A 16,324-nucleotide genomic window follows, 5' to 3' on the forward strand; every position below is an offset into this window, starting at 1 on the left:
GTTTAGTCTGTTATATTACTTTTTTATTCCATGATCAGTGGCACCTTTCGCTTCGTCCGGCTGTGGGACTTCTCGTAACCGTTGCGATTGGATTTCCTTCTCTACGTAATAGTTTAAATCCTTCAGCGGATTGTAGTACGTGTGCACGAGCTGCGAACCGGCAAACATCGAAAACATAGCCGCCGCCATAAACTTAACGTACTCCTTTGTCGAAACACCCGCCGGCATCTTTACTAGTTGACCTCCCAAATCGGTTCCAGCTGGTGAAGTCGCAATCGCTCTTCGACGATGTCCTTAGCTTGCCTTTTCTTAAAAGTGTTATCTGGAAAACCGAAAAAAAGCTGATAGAATGCTAGTTAACAATCAAACTCACAGGATCACTTACAAAAATTGGTATCGCCCACACGCCAGTGGATCATGGAAAACTCCAACGTTGCGCCGAGTCCGAAGAACAGCGGCAGAAACCGATAGATGCCCAGGTACTTCTTGCCCGGCCACAGGTCCAGCAGTTGTTTGAGCGTTTGGCTACGACGGAAACGCATTTGCGCTGGTTTCGATTGTGATTTCAATGATAATTTTTCATGCCGCTTCCAAAATTGGCCAATTTTATGTAACAACTCGCACACTCTGCGGGCAAGATCACAACAAAACTCCAAAAAACACGACGACGACGGCGAACAAACTTGACAGATGAATGACATTTCTGAGTCCAATGAAAAAGAGACGGAGGTTAGATGCAGTTTTACCGTCAACTTTCCGGGAAAGGCAGGCCAAACATGTCTAAAGGTCCTATCTGCAGAAGAGAGGCTCTCTTTGGTTTCCCTCTCTTTCGTTAATATCTCAGCTGTTTGTTTGTATTATGATTGTCTCCTTGCAACGATGGTCAAAACAATCGTCTTTTGATTTCAGTAACAAATTTTGAAAACGACGTATAATCAATGCTACACCATTGATTATACGTCGTTTTCAAAATTTGTTACTGATTTGTACTGCAAAAGTAGTTGAAAAGTGTACCATTACCAGGCTTGACAGAAACTCACTCGCGAGAAAATGAGGAAGCGATTTTTGCGTTTTTCTGAGGAGTTAAAACAGGCCTGCCCAACCTTTTTCAGCCGCGGGCCACAGGTGAAACCAGTGCATACCAGTCGACGGGCCAGAAATAAAAATTCGTTAATAATACATTATTATTTTTTATCTTTTCCGAGCATGGCTAGATAATAGAAAAGAACTTTTTTGCAGTTTATTGTTTCTAATGAAATTTGAAAGGTTTTTTGATTTCTTGCAGAATATTGGAGCTTGACAAAGTATTTAGGAAGTTTCAATAACATGTTTCAATGTAGTACTAGACCGAGCTATTGAATGGCACAAAAAAATCTCTGATTAGCTTCAAAAAATGTGAAATAATTTTTCATGTTTTTCCTTAATTAAGTTTATGACGTAATCATTCTATTTTGTTCTACAATTCGCTTGATAAATTTTCACATTACAAATTGTTTTATTATTAAGAATCTTTTATTTCAATTCTGTAGGACACTCAAACCAAATGCTTGCATATTTTTAAATCTTTTAAAAATTTTACAAAATTTTCTCTAAAACTCTAAAAAGCCATTTTATTTTTTTTAAATTATTAAAATACATTTCCATTGAAAATGGAAAATATTCAGAATAATAATATCTCGGGCTAAATTCTATCATTTTTGTCCAATCGTGCCACGGGCCGCACAAAATGTCCTCGCGGGCCGGATTAGGCCCGCGGGCCGTACGTTGGGCAGCCCTGAGTTAAAATAAAACTCAGAAATCACAACGCAAATCCTCAACAGCACCGAGCGCGAGCTTGCCGCGCAGCGAGGAGTTCGTCCAACACTCATAATTGCTTGTTGTGTTTCTCACGTCCACTCACACTCAAAAAGTTCTCGCGAGTTCCACTCCCATACAAAGAAAGACTCTCGAGGCGAAAATCGCACTCAAAAACCCGAAATAATCATCGGCTCTTTTTTTGTTCCCCTCTTCCTCGCTCAGTTTTTATTACCTCTCTGTTTGGGGTTCGTTCGCTCCCTCGCGACGAGGCAAAAGCAAAACACCGCTCTAGAGCATGTTGCAAAACTCTTTTGATTTCGAGGAGGATTATCAAGCCTGACCATTACATTGCAATAATTGAAAGAGAAAGTGAACAAAGAGAGCCTCTCAAATGCAGATAGGACCTATTGAAATGTTTGGCCTGAAGGTTCCTTTGTGTGCATTTCGTGTGCAATTTCGGGCCTCTACTGTAAAATCAGAGCAGTCGAAAACAAATCGGTTGAGTGTGTGCGTGCACCGTTGCCCAGTCGAAAAGTGAACGAGACGAAACCAAAATGAATCGATGTCATCCTCGCGAAGTTCGTAAATTTTGCTAAAATTTCCCCAGTTTCAACCAATATTTTGTGCCAAAACCAGTGTCAAAACGTTCCGCAGTGTTCGCTCTGTCGAAATCAAGTGCAGTTTGTACGGGTCGAAAGAATGCTGATCGGGGAAAAGCATTTCTTTCTAGCACCACCGAGATTTGACTTCGTCACGAAAAAATCTGAAGAAAAGATGACGATCGACGACCGCCGCCGCCAAGAAGAAGAAGACGAGTTCCATGCAAAGGCAGCCGAAACGAATGGAAAGCATCATCAGCAACAGCAGCAGCAGCAGCAGCCGAAGCGGTGCTAAACAAAAAGCGGGTGGAAAAGGAAAAATCGTAAACAACAAAGAGCGCCGACACAAAAATCCCGAAACGCGGGGAAGAATAATAGGCGGAAGACGAAGAAGGTTTCCTTCCAAATAAACAGCGAATTGCACACACCGAGACTGATTGGATTTCACATACCTGTAGTAGCAACGTTAGCCAGGCAGAATTCGCTCTCCGTGTACAACAAAGTGTCAAGATGACTTCCTGTCGACGATCGCATCAGTATTATTATTATTGCTTTCATTATCTGCTGGTGATGGCAGTGACGGCGGCCTTTTTCGGCTGTCGGCAAACGAATGCCTCCTCTGCCGGCTCCTTCAATCATATCTTTGTAAATAACATAGTTCCTTCGATAAGTAGTAATCTAAGTGGTAGCGTGATAAGCATTGATGATAGCAGCAGCAACAGCAAAGTGCCTTTGCCCTCGACGCCCAGTGGACCGGTGTTCCCGTTCGTTCCGATGGCACCGGTAATTCAGACCGCACAGCAGCAGCAGCAGCAGCAGCAACAAGTGGCTGGACACGATCGGGAGTACAGCATACAGGAGCTAACGAAACTGTTGGAAATGAAGCTGAAACGGATACGCAACCAGGAGTTGGACGTTCCTGTTGTGCAGGTAAGGAGTGATAGGATTGGTACCGGTTATGGTTACGATTCAAACCGTTGTATCTGATTTCAGGAGCTCTACGACACGATGGAGTTCACATCGGTGATCCGAAATGACATCGAAGAGCTAGAAAAAATGGCCAAAAAGTTGACGGCCAAGTTCGAGCAATCGGCAGCGGTGATAGACCGACTGCGGGCGTTCGTCTACGAATCAGCTTCGCGGCACAGTGCCAAATACAACACCATCATCAATCCGTGTCCATACAGCAGCAGCAATGAGCTGATCAATCCGTGGGACGACGAGCCGCAGTTTGATTTGCAGAATTTCATACAGAACGCAAAGCTGATCAATTCGTCGAGCAGCTTGAAGCAATTTTCGGGTGACGGCGGATTTTTGGACTTTTCAGCGTTTCCGGCGAGTCCGGATGATCGCCCCCGGATTCGCATTAGCGACCAGACCGTGGAGGATAACAATCAAAGCCTGCAGAAGCGTATTCTGGATCAGATCGCACATCTACAGAGCAGCTTTTACAGTTTGAAGCAGTTGTTCTACTTGTCCTCGTTCGACCAAGCAAGCGCCTTCAAATGCCATTACTATCCGAAGGATGGTCGTTTGAAGTCACTATATCTGTCCTCTGTGAGGAGTAAACACTTCGTGATAATGCTGGATGTGGGCAATTCGGTGAGCTTTGATCAGCTGGAAGTGGCGAAAGCAATCGTCAAATTCTTGATTTATTTGTTGAACGAAAACGATCGAATTGCTTTGATAGCGGTTAGTCAGAAATTGACTACAACGGAAAGTTTCCTAGATTGCGTGGATGGTCCGTTTGTTAATGCTACTGTGGACAACAAAGATCGATTGGTGGATTTTGTAGATTCGCTAAATAAGACTTCATCAGCCGCTGCCCACGTTTCGGCGTTTCGGTATGCGTTCAAAGCCATTGAGGACGCTTACGTGGGAGTACAGACGGAACTGCCGATCGTTTTCCTGTATCTAGGCAGAGCTCAACTCTCGCCCATCACCACAGCAGCAAAAACAGTAATGCGAACGATCGCGGAAGGACAATCTCGACTTTCGTATCCGGTCATCATAAACACTTGTTTGATCCTGCTCGATGAGCGAGAGATCTCTTATGAGAAACAGTTCATCGCAGACGTTACAACGCAGAACTTCTCCAAATACAACTTGAGCGGAGTGTTCTTCAAGCCACGTCCAGGGAAAATGGTCATGATTTCGAAGCACAGCTTCGATGCCCATCGATTCGTAATTGCTTTGATGGAACAATTCCTGAATGATTTGAAGTTTACCGAGAGCGGTGTTCGTGTCCATCTGCCGTATCATGAACCGTCCACGCACGATACTTTGGTAACTCTTTCCGTCCCCGTCGGAACCCATGGACTGATGGGAATCGATCTGTATTTGAGTGATCTGGCAGAGGATGTCTCCTACTACAAGCAAGACGATGAAAGCTACGCTTTCGTAATCGATCTACAAGGAAACACCATCATGCATCCTTCATTTCCTAGGCCGCTGGCGGCCAGGGAGAGCTTCTTCGTCACGAACATCACCCGTCTGGAGCGAGGACTGACCATGTCCGACTTTCGGTCCATCATCTCCGAAGAAAGCGGCAACATCACCCTGAATAAACCCAATGCCAATCAAAGCACGATTTACCTATGGAAACGAGCACGGTTCTACATCATGTGCATTGTTCGAACGATCAACTTCGATCGTAATCCGAACATTTTGCTAAACGGTGCAAACTCTCGGTTCAGCCAATCACAACAACTTCAGTATTACCACTCGAAATCGAACGCAGACTACAGCTTCATCACCAGCAACGGTGTGTCCGGTCGCAACCTTCTATCGGATCTTATCTACCACCGGATAGACATCTATCCGGCTCATCTGCAGAGGCCTTCAAATGGTAAGTGATCGAATTGAATCCCCAAGACAGACATGAATAACATACTTTTGTAACGCTTTTCCAGTTGGCTTCGATCAACCACCCATCGAGTCGCCTCGTGTTTGCCGTCTCATGAAACAACTTGCCCTAGCGGATGATTCCACCCTGTATCTCAGTTCGTCTTCGTTCCAATCACCGTACGCTCACATCCGAAACAACCGGGAAACTGCCAATGACGACGACAATGTCCGGGCCATCCAGAACATCATGGCCTACCTCAAGGACACCACATCGCTATTCGCGAATCCCGGTCTGCTTCCGGAAATCCGCAGTGACGTTCTGGCCCTGCTCAAAGTCATTTCCATCTACCGACGCCGCCACGGAGAGAGCAAACTGAGCAAATACATCATCCGTCGCTACGCGGCAACCGTTAATGGTGTTCTGGAAGCCTACCCCGGAGGTCTGCTCGACACGGACATTGAACCCACCAAACGACCCTGGTTCGTAAAAGCCATGGAATACCCAGGAAAAATCGTCGTAACCAAACCCTACTTGGACGCCGGAGGAGCCGGTTACATCGTAAGCGTCTCCTACACAATCTTCGAAGGCATCGCCGATGCCCTGCACAACACCGAAAACGACAAACCCATAGTGGTCGTCTCGCTGGACTTCACCCAGGGATTCTTCTACAAACTGCTAACGGAATCGTCCAGCATTTGTAATTCGGAAAACATCAAGTGCTTCCTGATGGACGACCGGGGCTATTTGATCGCGCATCCCAAGCTGATCGAACCGGCCATCAACAACAACCGGCGGATGCTGGAGCACATCACGCACAAAGAGTCCCAGGTGGCGAACGACATCCTGAACCACAAGCAACTGGTAACGAAGAAAATGTGCTACAACTACGTCAATCGGACGGTGCAACGGTTCTACCAGTTCAACATGTCCCTCGCGGAGGTGGTGACCAATCTGATGTACGGTGAAAGGACCAAGTATCAGATCATGTTGATCCCGGGGACGAACCTGTTTATCGGGGTGGTCAACACGACCAACGATGGAGGAGCGTTCTGTCCGTGCAGCACGGTGAGTAATTGTTTTAGATCCGCATATTATGTTTATGTCTTTGTGTAGGTAGTGACAATTTCTGCATAATGTGACAGGTTTTTCTGAACCTCTCATTAGGGACAGTGAACGTATCTGATGGTGTAATGTGGGTAGGGCTTATAACACAATGAGCATTTTTATTCCGTTCTTCAAATGCCACTCGATTTACGTTGAACTTTTCGTCATTGAAATCATCGCCATCATCAAACATATGAAAGCAGTTTTTTCGTTCAAAACAAAAGTTTATGCTATGAAAATATATTCACTGTACTCCACATGACGAATATAATGCAGTGAATATATTTTCATGATCCTTGTTTTGATTTGCAGCGAGAAAACTGCTTTTTATTTTCCGAAAAATGATGACGGACGTTGAGCCTTCATGCATCTGCTGAATTTGCAATGCAATGACAGTTCGTCAGAATAACCGTCATTCGGATGGCGCATGCATTTAGTGAGTAGTAGTACCTCTTCTGACGCTTGGTGGCGACACATTCACTAAAAAGGAGTCTCCAAAAAATAGTAAGAGTGACCTAAATAGGGCAGATCGGTGAAGTACTAGATTTGTAGTAATGAGCTGAATTTTAGTATGGTGAGAGGGTCAATTCTCCGTTTCTGCATTGAAATGGTGCAAAAAGCGTGGGTATTATGATTCCTTGCCTAATTCGATGCTGTTTGAGCAAAACGTTGGGCAACAGTGTTGTTGTTTTCTCCATTTCTTGCAACATAAACAACATAGTTTTCCAAAGTTTTGCTCAAACAGCATCAAATTAGGCAAGGAATCATAATACTCACGCTTTTTGTACGATTTCATTGCAGAAACAGAGAACTGATCTTCTCATAATACTAAAATTCAGCTCATTACTACAAATCTAGTACTTCACTGATTGTGTCTCATTTCAAGTAACGCAGTTAAATAACTCTAGATGATATACAAAATCCCTTCAGGACTTCCTGAATGTCAGCAAACCCGCTCATCGAACCACCTACTTGAGCTTGAGCTTCATTACCCGCCCGTACTTGCAACTCCAGTATTGTCAGATCAGCTACACTTACACAAAATCAATGATATAGCTGTTCTTGCTAATCTTTTATTTTTAGATAACAATGGCGCCTGCTACGTCAGGTTGTGGGTCAATGTGGGGAAGGAATTGGGAACGGACGGTTGCGATCTATTGCCCGCTTCAGGCCATTGAGCCCTCTGTGCCTGCACAAGGTCATGCGGATGTCGCAGCGTTGTTTGGAAATGGTTATTTTTAGCAGATCCAGATGGTTCACGCATTGGTGCGTGGATGCCAGGCGTAAAGATAACTGTGAAGACGATGGGGCACAGTTCGCTTGGTTGTATAAATTGTAGCTGTTAAACGATTGATTGACACTGCTGTGGAAGTTGGAAGGAAGGGATAGGACTTTTTCAATCTGTTTATGGTTCTAGCGATGGCTGTAAATGTACGAATATACATGAGACGTATATCTAGAGAAAAGAGAGAGAGAAAATAGAAAGATACAAAGTACAGAGTGGATTGAACCTAGGACCCTTCTACAAATGAATCAGAAGCGGTAGCCATCAGAATTTCATTAGTTTACTTCGCAGAGTGCAGGCAGTGAACGATTACCCAGAACCAAACATGATTAAACGCAACCCGCATAGTTGCGAACAAAAAGCGTAGTATCTCACATATTGTCCACAACCACTTGCGACTACTCCTGAACAATATGGCATGATACCCACCATCACTCCATGTGGTAGTGTAGGGTGGGGCGGGGCAAGATGGGTCACCTAAGGATGGATCACCATAACTTTGTAAAAACAAATAGTATTGGTTTGTATTCGTTCGCTACTCTTTAATACACTAGTTAGCTATGCTAAAAGTCGATAAAAAGTTCATTAAATACAAAATATGATATTAAACAAGCAGTTTTTAAAAAGTGATCGATTTTGCACCGTGAAAAAAGTGCGGGGCAAGATGGGTCACCTTTTAAGTAATTCACATTTTCTCAACGAAAAACGTCAAAATATAAGATTTGTTCCGCATTCATATATGCTCCATATCCATACTGAGGAAACAAGAGCTACTAGTAAACATTTTATAAATTTGTTTAGAATATAAAAAACTTTACGATTTGAGTGGTCCTAAGGCGACTTGAAAATCGATGTTTTCACTAAAAAATTATCATAATTTTATGTTATAATTTTGAGCGTTCATTCCGCTTGATTGAAGTCATTTATGAGATAGTCTTGTAATAAAAAATAAATATCTTTTGAATGCTCCAAAAATACGTTCAAAATTGAAGGTGACCCATCTTGCCCCGCGGCCGTTTATATGGAGATTATATGGAATGTATCGCATAATAAAAATCATTTTATTTTTTATTTCCAATGAAAGTGAATAATTTTTCAATCAATGCCCCAAACTTTTGTATATTCACGATGGTCATCCAGCAAAATTATTAACATAATCAAAACATGACTGATGCGCCCGAAAATGGCACTGACCCATCTTGCCCCGCGACCCATCTTGCCCCGCCCCACCCTAAGTATATTGTAGTATACCACTTGGCAAATTGTATTGGGCTATTTAACAATATGGCGAATAGGCTGTTAAGTTAGGTTACAATAAAAAATCAGCTTTTTTCTCGAACAAAATTTTCGCAATACAATAAGCCAAAATGTTATCATATTGTTCATTTTTTGCAACAACAATTGCAAGCCATGTTGTTGAAAACATGTTTAACCATACATGTTACAAGAAATTATAACATCAAATGAAAATGTTTGTTTATTGTACTGTATATTTAATTTAACAACATACTGTATTGTTGGTGTAGTTTCATTTGAAAAAAATGCTATAGATATAGCTATAATGCATGAATATGTACTGTGTACGCAAAGCAAGCATTACTCTAAATTAGCTACACAAGTTAAATTATAGATTTATTACTCGAATGTGATTCATTTCTAATACTATTGTTAATACAGACATATGCTGGCTTTGTATACGCAGTACATATAATCATGCATTACAGTCTTAGCTAGAAGAAACGCATGAACGATTACTGCTGATTGAACATATAATTATTATAAAATGTGTATAGCTTAAAAATAAATGTTATTCTACAAAATGTCTGACTTGAGGGGATCTGCCTGATGACACTATCCAAGACACTATCCTCGAAAACGGCATTCTTCGGGAGGACCCTCTGCTTCTAGGCGCTCAAACCGTACGTGTACCTGATACACATATCGGCGTCCAATTTTCGATGGGTTCCCAGCGTGATTCCTGCGATGGCTCACTTCTTGGCTCCTGCCAAGAATTCCGCTTGATGAGTTGGTTTGGGTACATTTGCGGGTGCTTGTTTGGTCACTATTTATTTCTTTGAGACGAGAAGTGACCGCGGAGTACTCTTGCGTTCACCCCGCTTAGACTCAGCGGTCGTGGCTTGGCGGTGCTGTTCGAGCATGGTGGTTGAGCTGCTGCTGAGATCCGTCGTCGTTATCGTAACCATGGGGGGGGGGGGCGTCCTGTTGTTGGGCAACGGTGTTGGTCAGCGTGGCTGAATCCAGGTCGTCAGCCAGTTATTTGAAGTCGTACAAGGCAACCTTGACCAGATCTCCGTCGAAATAGGCATCTCCAATAGCTGACGGCGTTGAACTCCGGCGCCGGCTGTCGCTGTCGCATCGTCGGAGTCGGAATCGAAGTTGACCGTTGATGTATTTTCATCCGCAATCTGCAAAACAATTTTTGAAAGGAAATTAAACTAAAACATTTGCAGATGAACAAAAAATTACCTTTGTTATTCCATTTTATTTCGAGGTTGGAATTGGAAGACAATTTGGACAGCTTGCCGGAAACTGTAACTGGAATCCTTGCTGGAATCTTTCGCTGCACACCAACGGGTGCAAGAGAACATTCAATTGGGCATGCAGATGCTTTCCGTTCTGCCATCAGTGGACACAATTTGAATGGTGCAGACTGTGCATGCCAATTTGCCAGGAGGAATGCCGATGGGTGAACGACAGCTAACCGCCGATGCCGACGACGGGTACGCCTCCGAAAAATGTTTTTTGCTCTGGAAGGAAAATATTAATTTCAGAATTGTATGGTTTTACGCTTAAAAACATACCTCAACACGTTGACTACCGCTCCGAATGTAGATTTAATACCTGAATCTTAACGATTTTCAAGTTAATTTTTCTCCGGTTTGCTTTTTTCCTGTGTTGTTTGTTTCTTGAGAACTGTCACAGTAAGCAGGACAGCAGCTTATCGGTGCTCACATATACCGATGCGTGCAACAATTTGAGAAATTGTTCAACATCAGTAACAAATTGTTAAATGAACTTGTGTAAGTGTTTTGCGATAAATAAGAACAAACCACTTGACAAAGGGTGATTTTATATTGGCCCCATTTCACACGTGATTCCTTCTTCATGTCGTTAAACAATGTTTGCAAAATATGGTATATTGTTAACACTTGATGTGGATTACATAGACTGTGACTTATTGTTAAACAAGCTGTGTTGCATATTCTTCGACATGAAAGCAACTACCTCCCGTATACTGACTTTAACAGATAGAACAAATTTATTGTTTGGACCTCAAGACAAATTGTATTTCGCTATGCGGGAAGTGATGGAAGAAGCGCTCGAAGCTCTCATTCATTAGATAGGGTTGATTGATTGATTTATCTTTATTTGAGAGACTTTCAGCCCTTGGCTGGTTCGTCTCTCATTAGATAGGGACGGAGAAAGAAGAATTTACGCGAGTGAAGAATGCGATCGTACAAAGTGCCGCGGTTGCGAATGCAAACATTGGAAACGTGCATTTTCTGAAGCTGCTACAACAGTGAATAGAACGCAATCCAAAACTAAACATGCGCTCTTTCTCCCTCTTATGAACGTTGACGCGAATTGAAGATGGCTATGTAGAGTTCGATGCTTTTTATTACGAACTCCCAGCTACACAGTTGACGATGAAGCAGTAGTGTGCCGACTATCAAGTAGTGGTTTGAATGGAGATAGGTACAACACGAATTTACAGCCAATAAGTTTGTCGAGTTACTCATTATAGCTTTTCAACTGGAAGGTTATATAAATCTTTAAATTGTTTAGATTGAGCTTTTTAAACCGTTGGCTACACAAAATAAAATACCTAAATAGAATTGAATAAAAAAAAAACGTTTTTCTTGCACGTCTATTGCTGAAAAGTGCTGGAGAATTTGTAACCTAAAAAGGGACCACATTTAGGGATTCTATAACATTCCCCAGAAAACCATTCCCCAGAATACCAATCCCCAGAATTCCATTCCCCAGAAGACCATTTCCCAGAATGTACCATTCCCCAGAATGTACCATTCCCCAGAAATCCATTCCCCAGAATGTACCATTCCCCAGAAAAGCTTAATATACTCTGCTAAAAAGTTTAATTCGATACACAAACAGTAAAATGTTGATCATAATGATATGTTATACCCCGGACAGACCTGTGATACGAGTATGATTCCTGTACAACGGTACGCAGTGTCAAGAAAATTCTAACAAGACTGACTTGAACTGAGAGAATTTTCAATATGGCACTCATTTCAAGCGCAATTGTACAGTGATTCTTGTATCACATGTGTGTCATAAGTATTATAGGCAAGGATTTTAACATTATAGTGTTATTACGAGCAAATATCTATTTCTTATACGGTATATGTAACAAATTAAGGTAAAAATGTATACATACATACATATCCATAAAAATATTCTACAATGGTTCAAACGTTTAATTACCATTGTACACAGTTGCATGTTGGTCTTTAAACCTATCTTGAAAGTTCACAAACTGTTATCATTCCAGTTGCGTTGCTATAAAATGTTTTGTTTTTGACAGATTTGTGAAAATTGTGCAGCACTTGTTTTACGATGAATAACGTTTTAAAAGTGATGTGCAAAATTTACAGAGAAAACGCATATTCTTCTGATGTTGTTCAGTGTACAAGATACTAAAGACTCAACTGACCACGTTTTTCTTTGCAAACGGTTGGAGGGATCCATCCCAATGGCTGTTCCTAATTATTCGCTTCAAAGGCTCTTCATTCATGCGGTATGAGAAGGGCTTTCATCATTATTCCAATACTATGGAATGGAATAGAAAAAGTGGAACATATAAGCAGTTTTAATGCCAACAATTCTAAATATTTTTAATGAAGAAGGGAAAAAGTATCATTGTTTTCCTTTTGGCATTCAAAAGCCCAACAATGTTCCTTCCTTTTAAACAATATTCTTCTTAAAATTAAGGCAATTAGTATTTTTTTTTAATTATAACTGCTTACATTTTCAACATAGATTCTCCCTTCTTTTCTACATAGGCTGTTCTTTCGAATTGCACTTTTCAGGAAATTATGGGCATTATTACAACCACCGGTGTTAAATTGCTGTTGAATTTATTATATTTTTTTTTCAAAATTCTAAACACCTGTGCAGTGCTTGCGGTGTCGATTGTTATTAGCCTAAACATTGTTGTTTCGTGGCATCGAGTGGACTGTAAAATCTTGTTCGGATCGGAGTCACGCACGGGAGCGGAAAAAACCGACGGGAAATTCTGTCCGTAGCCAAGCAATAAAACGCGTCTCGATTCTCTTGACTATGGAACTCAACTGCTTTTATTAAGAAGAAATACATGGGGACAAATTCAATTTATGTTTGTGTGTGTGTGTGGGTTTACATATAGTGTATTAATGGTGTTTTTTGCTCTTCTGTCGTAGGGATGCGCAGCTCGAGCTGTCACGTTTTTGTTCGTCTCCGCTGAAAATTCAATTCGGCCGGTGAAAAGATTCCGCGTGTGATACCATAGAAGATCGGTGATGTACTCGTTTTCTGTGACAGTGATAATGTGCGGCGACTTAAAAGTATCGATTTATGAAGAGAATTATTTATATATTTGGCGATTTGCCGTGGTGTCGACGTTTTTCTCGTCCACGCGTTAACGTCGATTCGATCGATGAAAAGATTTCGCTTGTGATACCGAAGAGGATCAGTACTCTTTTTCTGTGATAATGTTCGGCGACTTAGTGGAGATGGACGTGAACACTTTTAGTGTTTCAATTTGTGCATTTAACTGTTCAGAATTTGGAAGAATCGTCATCGTTTGAAGATGTGTGTTTCAGATTTCGGATCTCGGAGACGGGTCCGGAAGAGATCGATTTCAAGCAGATCAGAGGACTACACGGAACTTGGTGAGATCTTTCTGATTACACTATATATACTTTATATTGTTATATAACTACTTGTAAGTTGAAAATTCGCTATTTTCAACATCCTTTCATCTATTGGAAGCTGCTTCAGTTCTGGGCTCTTTCTAAGTTGATGATGGGATTTATAAATGCTTGCAAGGACTTGGCCAGGTGTGTGGAGCTGAGTGAGTCTATGACATTGTAGATAGTAGCGACATTAGCAATGTCAATGGATATGTTCAACTTTGCAACTCCATCCAAGATTTGTGCAAGTATTCATGCTATGCTATGCTTCTGTCGTAGGGATGCGCAGCTCGCCGAACATCCTCCCCGGCGTTGAAATCTCGATTTCAATCTTCTAGGTCAAGCGGCAGCAAGCACACCTCCGTCACCGCACGCTTGAATTCTGTGCCATTCGCTGTTTTGACTGTAACGACACGTGCAACACCATCGTCTCCGGGATGCGTCGCTACAATCCTTCCAAGTGGCCACTGGAGTGGCGGTGTGTTAGGCTCCACGAGTAGCACTAGTGAGCCAATCTTGATCTTCTTTGTCTTCAGCCATTTCGAACGATTCTGGAGTTCTGGCAGATACTCCGCCGTCCACCGTTTCCAGAAGTGCTGCACCATGGTCTGCACCAACTGCCATCTCGATAGAGTGTTCTCCTTCCAGTTCAAGTAGGTCGGTTCAGCCACGCACTGCAGCTCGCGCCCAACCAGAAAGTGAGCAGGTGTAATGGCTGTATAATCGCTAGGGTCATCTGAGCTGGCTACCAACGGTCGCGAGTTTAGCACAGCCTCAATTTGAGTTAGCGTAGTGTACAGCTCCTCGTAGGACAACTTTCGATCGCCGACAATCCTCTTGAGATGATGCTTTACCTGCTTCACACCGGCCTCCCAAATACCGCCGAAGTGGGGACTTCGCGGTGGTATGAAAGACCATTCGATTCCCTTGGTAGTGCAGAAAGCTGTTATCTTCCCAGTTGCGCATTGGTCCTGGAACAGCTTCCACAGTTCATGCAACTCTGTTTTGGCCCCGACGAAGTTTGTTGCATTGTCAGAGCGCATCGATTTTGGATTCCCACGTCGGCTGATAAAGCGCCGTAGCGCCGCAAGGAATGCATCCGTCGTCAGGTCGGAGACCAGTTCCAGGTGTATGGCCCGGGTCTGCATACACACAAACAAGCTTACATAGGCCTTCGTAATATGGGGCTTGCGAGCAGTTGTAGAAGACTTGATCCAGAATGGTCCGGCGTAATCCACACCGGTGTTCGAAAAGGCAGGTGCTGGTTGGATTCGTTACGACGGGAGGTCTCCCATCTGTAGAGAGTAGCTAAGACGTCTGTCTTCGGTAGTGGTTAAAAAGGAACTAATTTATTAAGCAAAATGTCATCTATAACTAGAATTATCAAGGCTTGCTGTGATTGACTTCAACACTCCTCCTCAAGCCGCAGAGATTCCCATCATCCTACGGCTGTCCTCGAATTTCGTCCGCTGAAGTGGTTTGGTTAGGCCGTCGGCGATTTGATCCTCCGTTCCAACGTACGTCAGTTTCACAACGCCACGGCCGAGAGCGTCCTTGATGAAGTGATGGCGTATGTCGATGTGTTTGGTGCGTGGATTATATCCACCGTTCTTCGCAATTGCAATGCAGCTTTGGTTGTCGCACCGGATCTCGATCGCTTTGCCACCACCGTTGAATAGGGCTGATAGTCCGCGCCACCATGATGCCTCTTGTACGGCAGCTGACACGGACATGTACTCCGCCTCACACGTAGATAGTGCCACAGTGGGTTGCTTTTTGCACATCCACGAAATTGCACCGCCTTGTGCTATAAAGATGTTCCCGCTGGTTGACTTCCGCTCATCCGGGTCGGATCCCCAATCGGCGTCGCAGTAGCCCACAATGCTGGAGTCCGCATCCTTCTTATATTCCAGTTTGAAGCCGGAAGTACCGCGTAGGTAACGCAGAACGTGTTTCACCGCGTTCCAGTGCTTGAGTCCAGGATTGTTGTTGAACCGGCTGAGTGTGTTAACCGCGAACAGAATATCCGGCCGAGTGCTCTGCGCCAAATACATGAGACACCCAACAGCTTCTTGATAGGGGACGCCACTCATCGCTGCCGATTCATCGTCGTCCTTCGGGCTCACATCTCTCGTCAGTTTCTCGCTGCAATTCATCGGCACCTTCACTGGTTTGCACCGATCCATGTTGAACCGCTTCAGTATCGACTCGACGTAGGCCTCCTGATCCAATGTGATGGAGTCAGGGGCGTCTCGTGACCTGTAGAGCTGACTGTGCACTTGAAGTGTTTTCTCAATGGACTGTAGTGAGAAAACACCAGGAACCTGCACTCCGCTCGACGAGCGAATCTATCGACGATTTCGTCGATAAAACTGCTTTATTGCTTAAATTGATGAAACAGGGGGTGTTCTGCCGCCATCAGTATAAGCCTCTTCAGACTTTTGTAACCGAAAACAGGTCCTTATTCTTCTAACCAAGATGGAAAAACCCCTTTTAACGACGGAAGTCAAGTGTCATAATCAGATGAATAAACAGATACGTTTCTGAGAAGATATCTTCCAATTTATTCTCAGGGTGCTTACTGAGAATCTCTGAAACTTTTTTCAAAAAAAAAAATATCTGCTTTTTGATCAGCTGGGCATTATTTAAATTGAGGAAGCGAGAGTAGACATTGCCCAGCAATTGTTTAGGGATTTTTTTTTTCGGAAAAGCTTTTGAACTTGGAAGGATCGACTCAGCAGTGAATAACTGACAC

At 43.1% G+C, this 16,324-nt stretch overlaps 2 protein-coding genes across 2 annotated transcripts in view; one reads left to right on the forward strand and one right to left on the reverse strand.

Annotated features, from left to right (window-relative positions):
- Position 1: 1 nt before the first annotated feature.
- LOC109410208 (small integral membrane protein 4) lies at positions 2–668 on the reverse strand. Its single transcript, XM_019683733.3, has 2 exons — positions 386–668; positions 2–322 (listed from the first exon to the last, which is right to left on the reverse strand). Exons 1-2 carry the CDS (start codon positions 540–542, stop codon positions 234–236), a joined length of 246 nt encoding a protein of 81 aa, XP_019539278.2. The 5' UTR covers positions 543–668; the 3' UTR covers positions 2–233.
- Positions 669–2,239: 1,571 nt separating this feature from the next.
- LOC109417524 (VWFA and cache domain-containing protein CG16868-like) overlaps positions 2,240–16,324 on the forward strand; it is a 29,593-nt gene continuing 15,508 nt past the window's right edge. The window contains exons 1-3 of the mRNA XM_062850526.1: positions 2,240–3,326; positions 3,390–5,244; positions 5,309–6,309. Of these exons, the coding sequence (XP_062706510.1) occupies positions 2,907–3,326; positions 3,390–5,244; positions 5,309–6,309 (3,276 nt within the window). The 5' untranslated portion in view covers positions 2,240–2,906. The remainder of the gene's footprint in view (positions 3,327–3,389; positions 5,245–5,308; positions 6,310–16,324) is intronic.

Source organism: Aedes albopictus, chromosome 2 (assembly GCF_035046485.1).
Source record: "Aedes albopictus strain Foshan chromosome 2, AalbF5, whole genome shotgun sequence".
NCBI lineage: Eukaryota > Metazoa > Arthropoda > Insecta > Diptera > Culicidae > Aedes > Aedes albopictus.

Excerpts from the sequence above, each read along its gene's own strand:
- LOC109410208 (XM_019683733.3), bottom strand. The coding sequence starts at position 542 with ATGCGTTTCCGTCGTAGCCAAACGCTCAAACAACTGCTGGACCTGTGG. Across the intron at positions 323-385 it reads TGTGGGCGATACCAATTTTT|ATAACACTTTTAAGAAAAGG; the intron begins GTAAGTGATCCT and ends TCGGTTTTCCAG.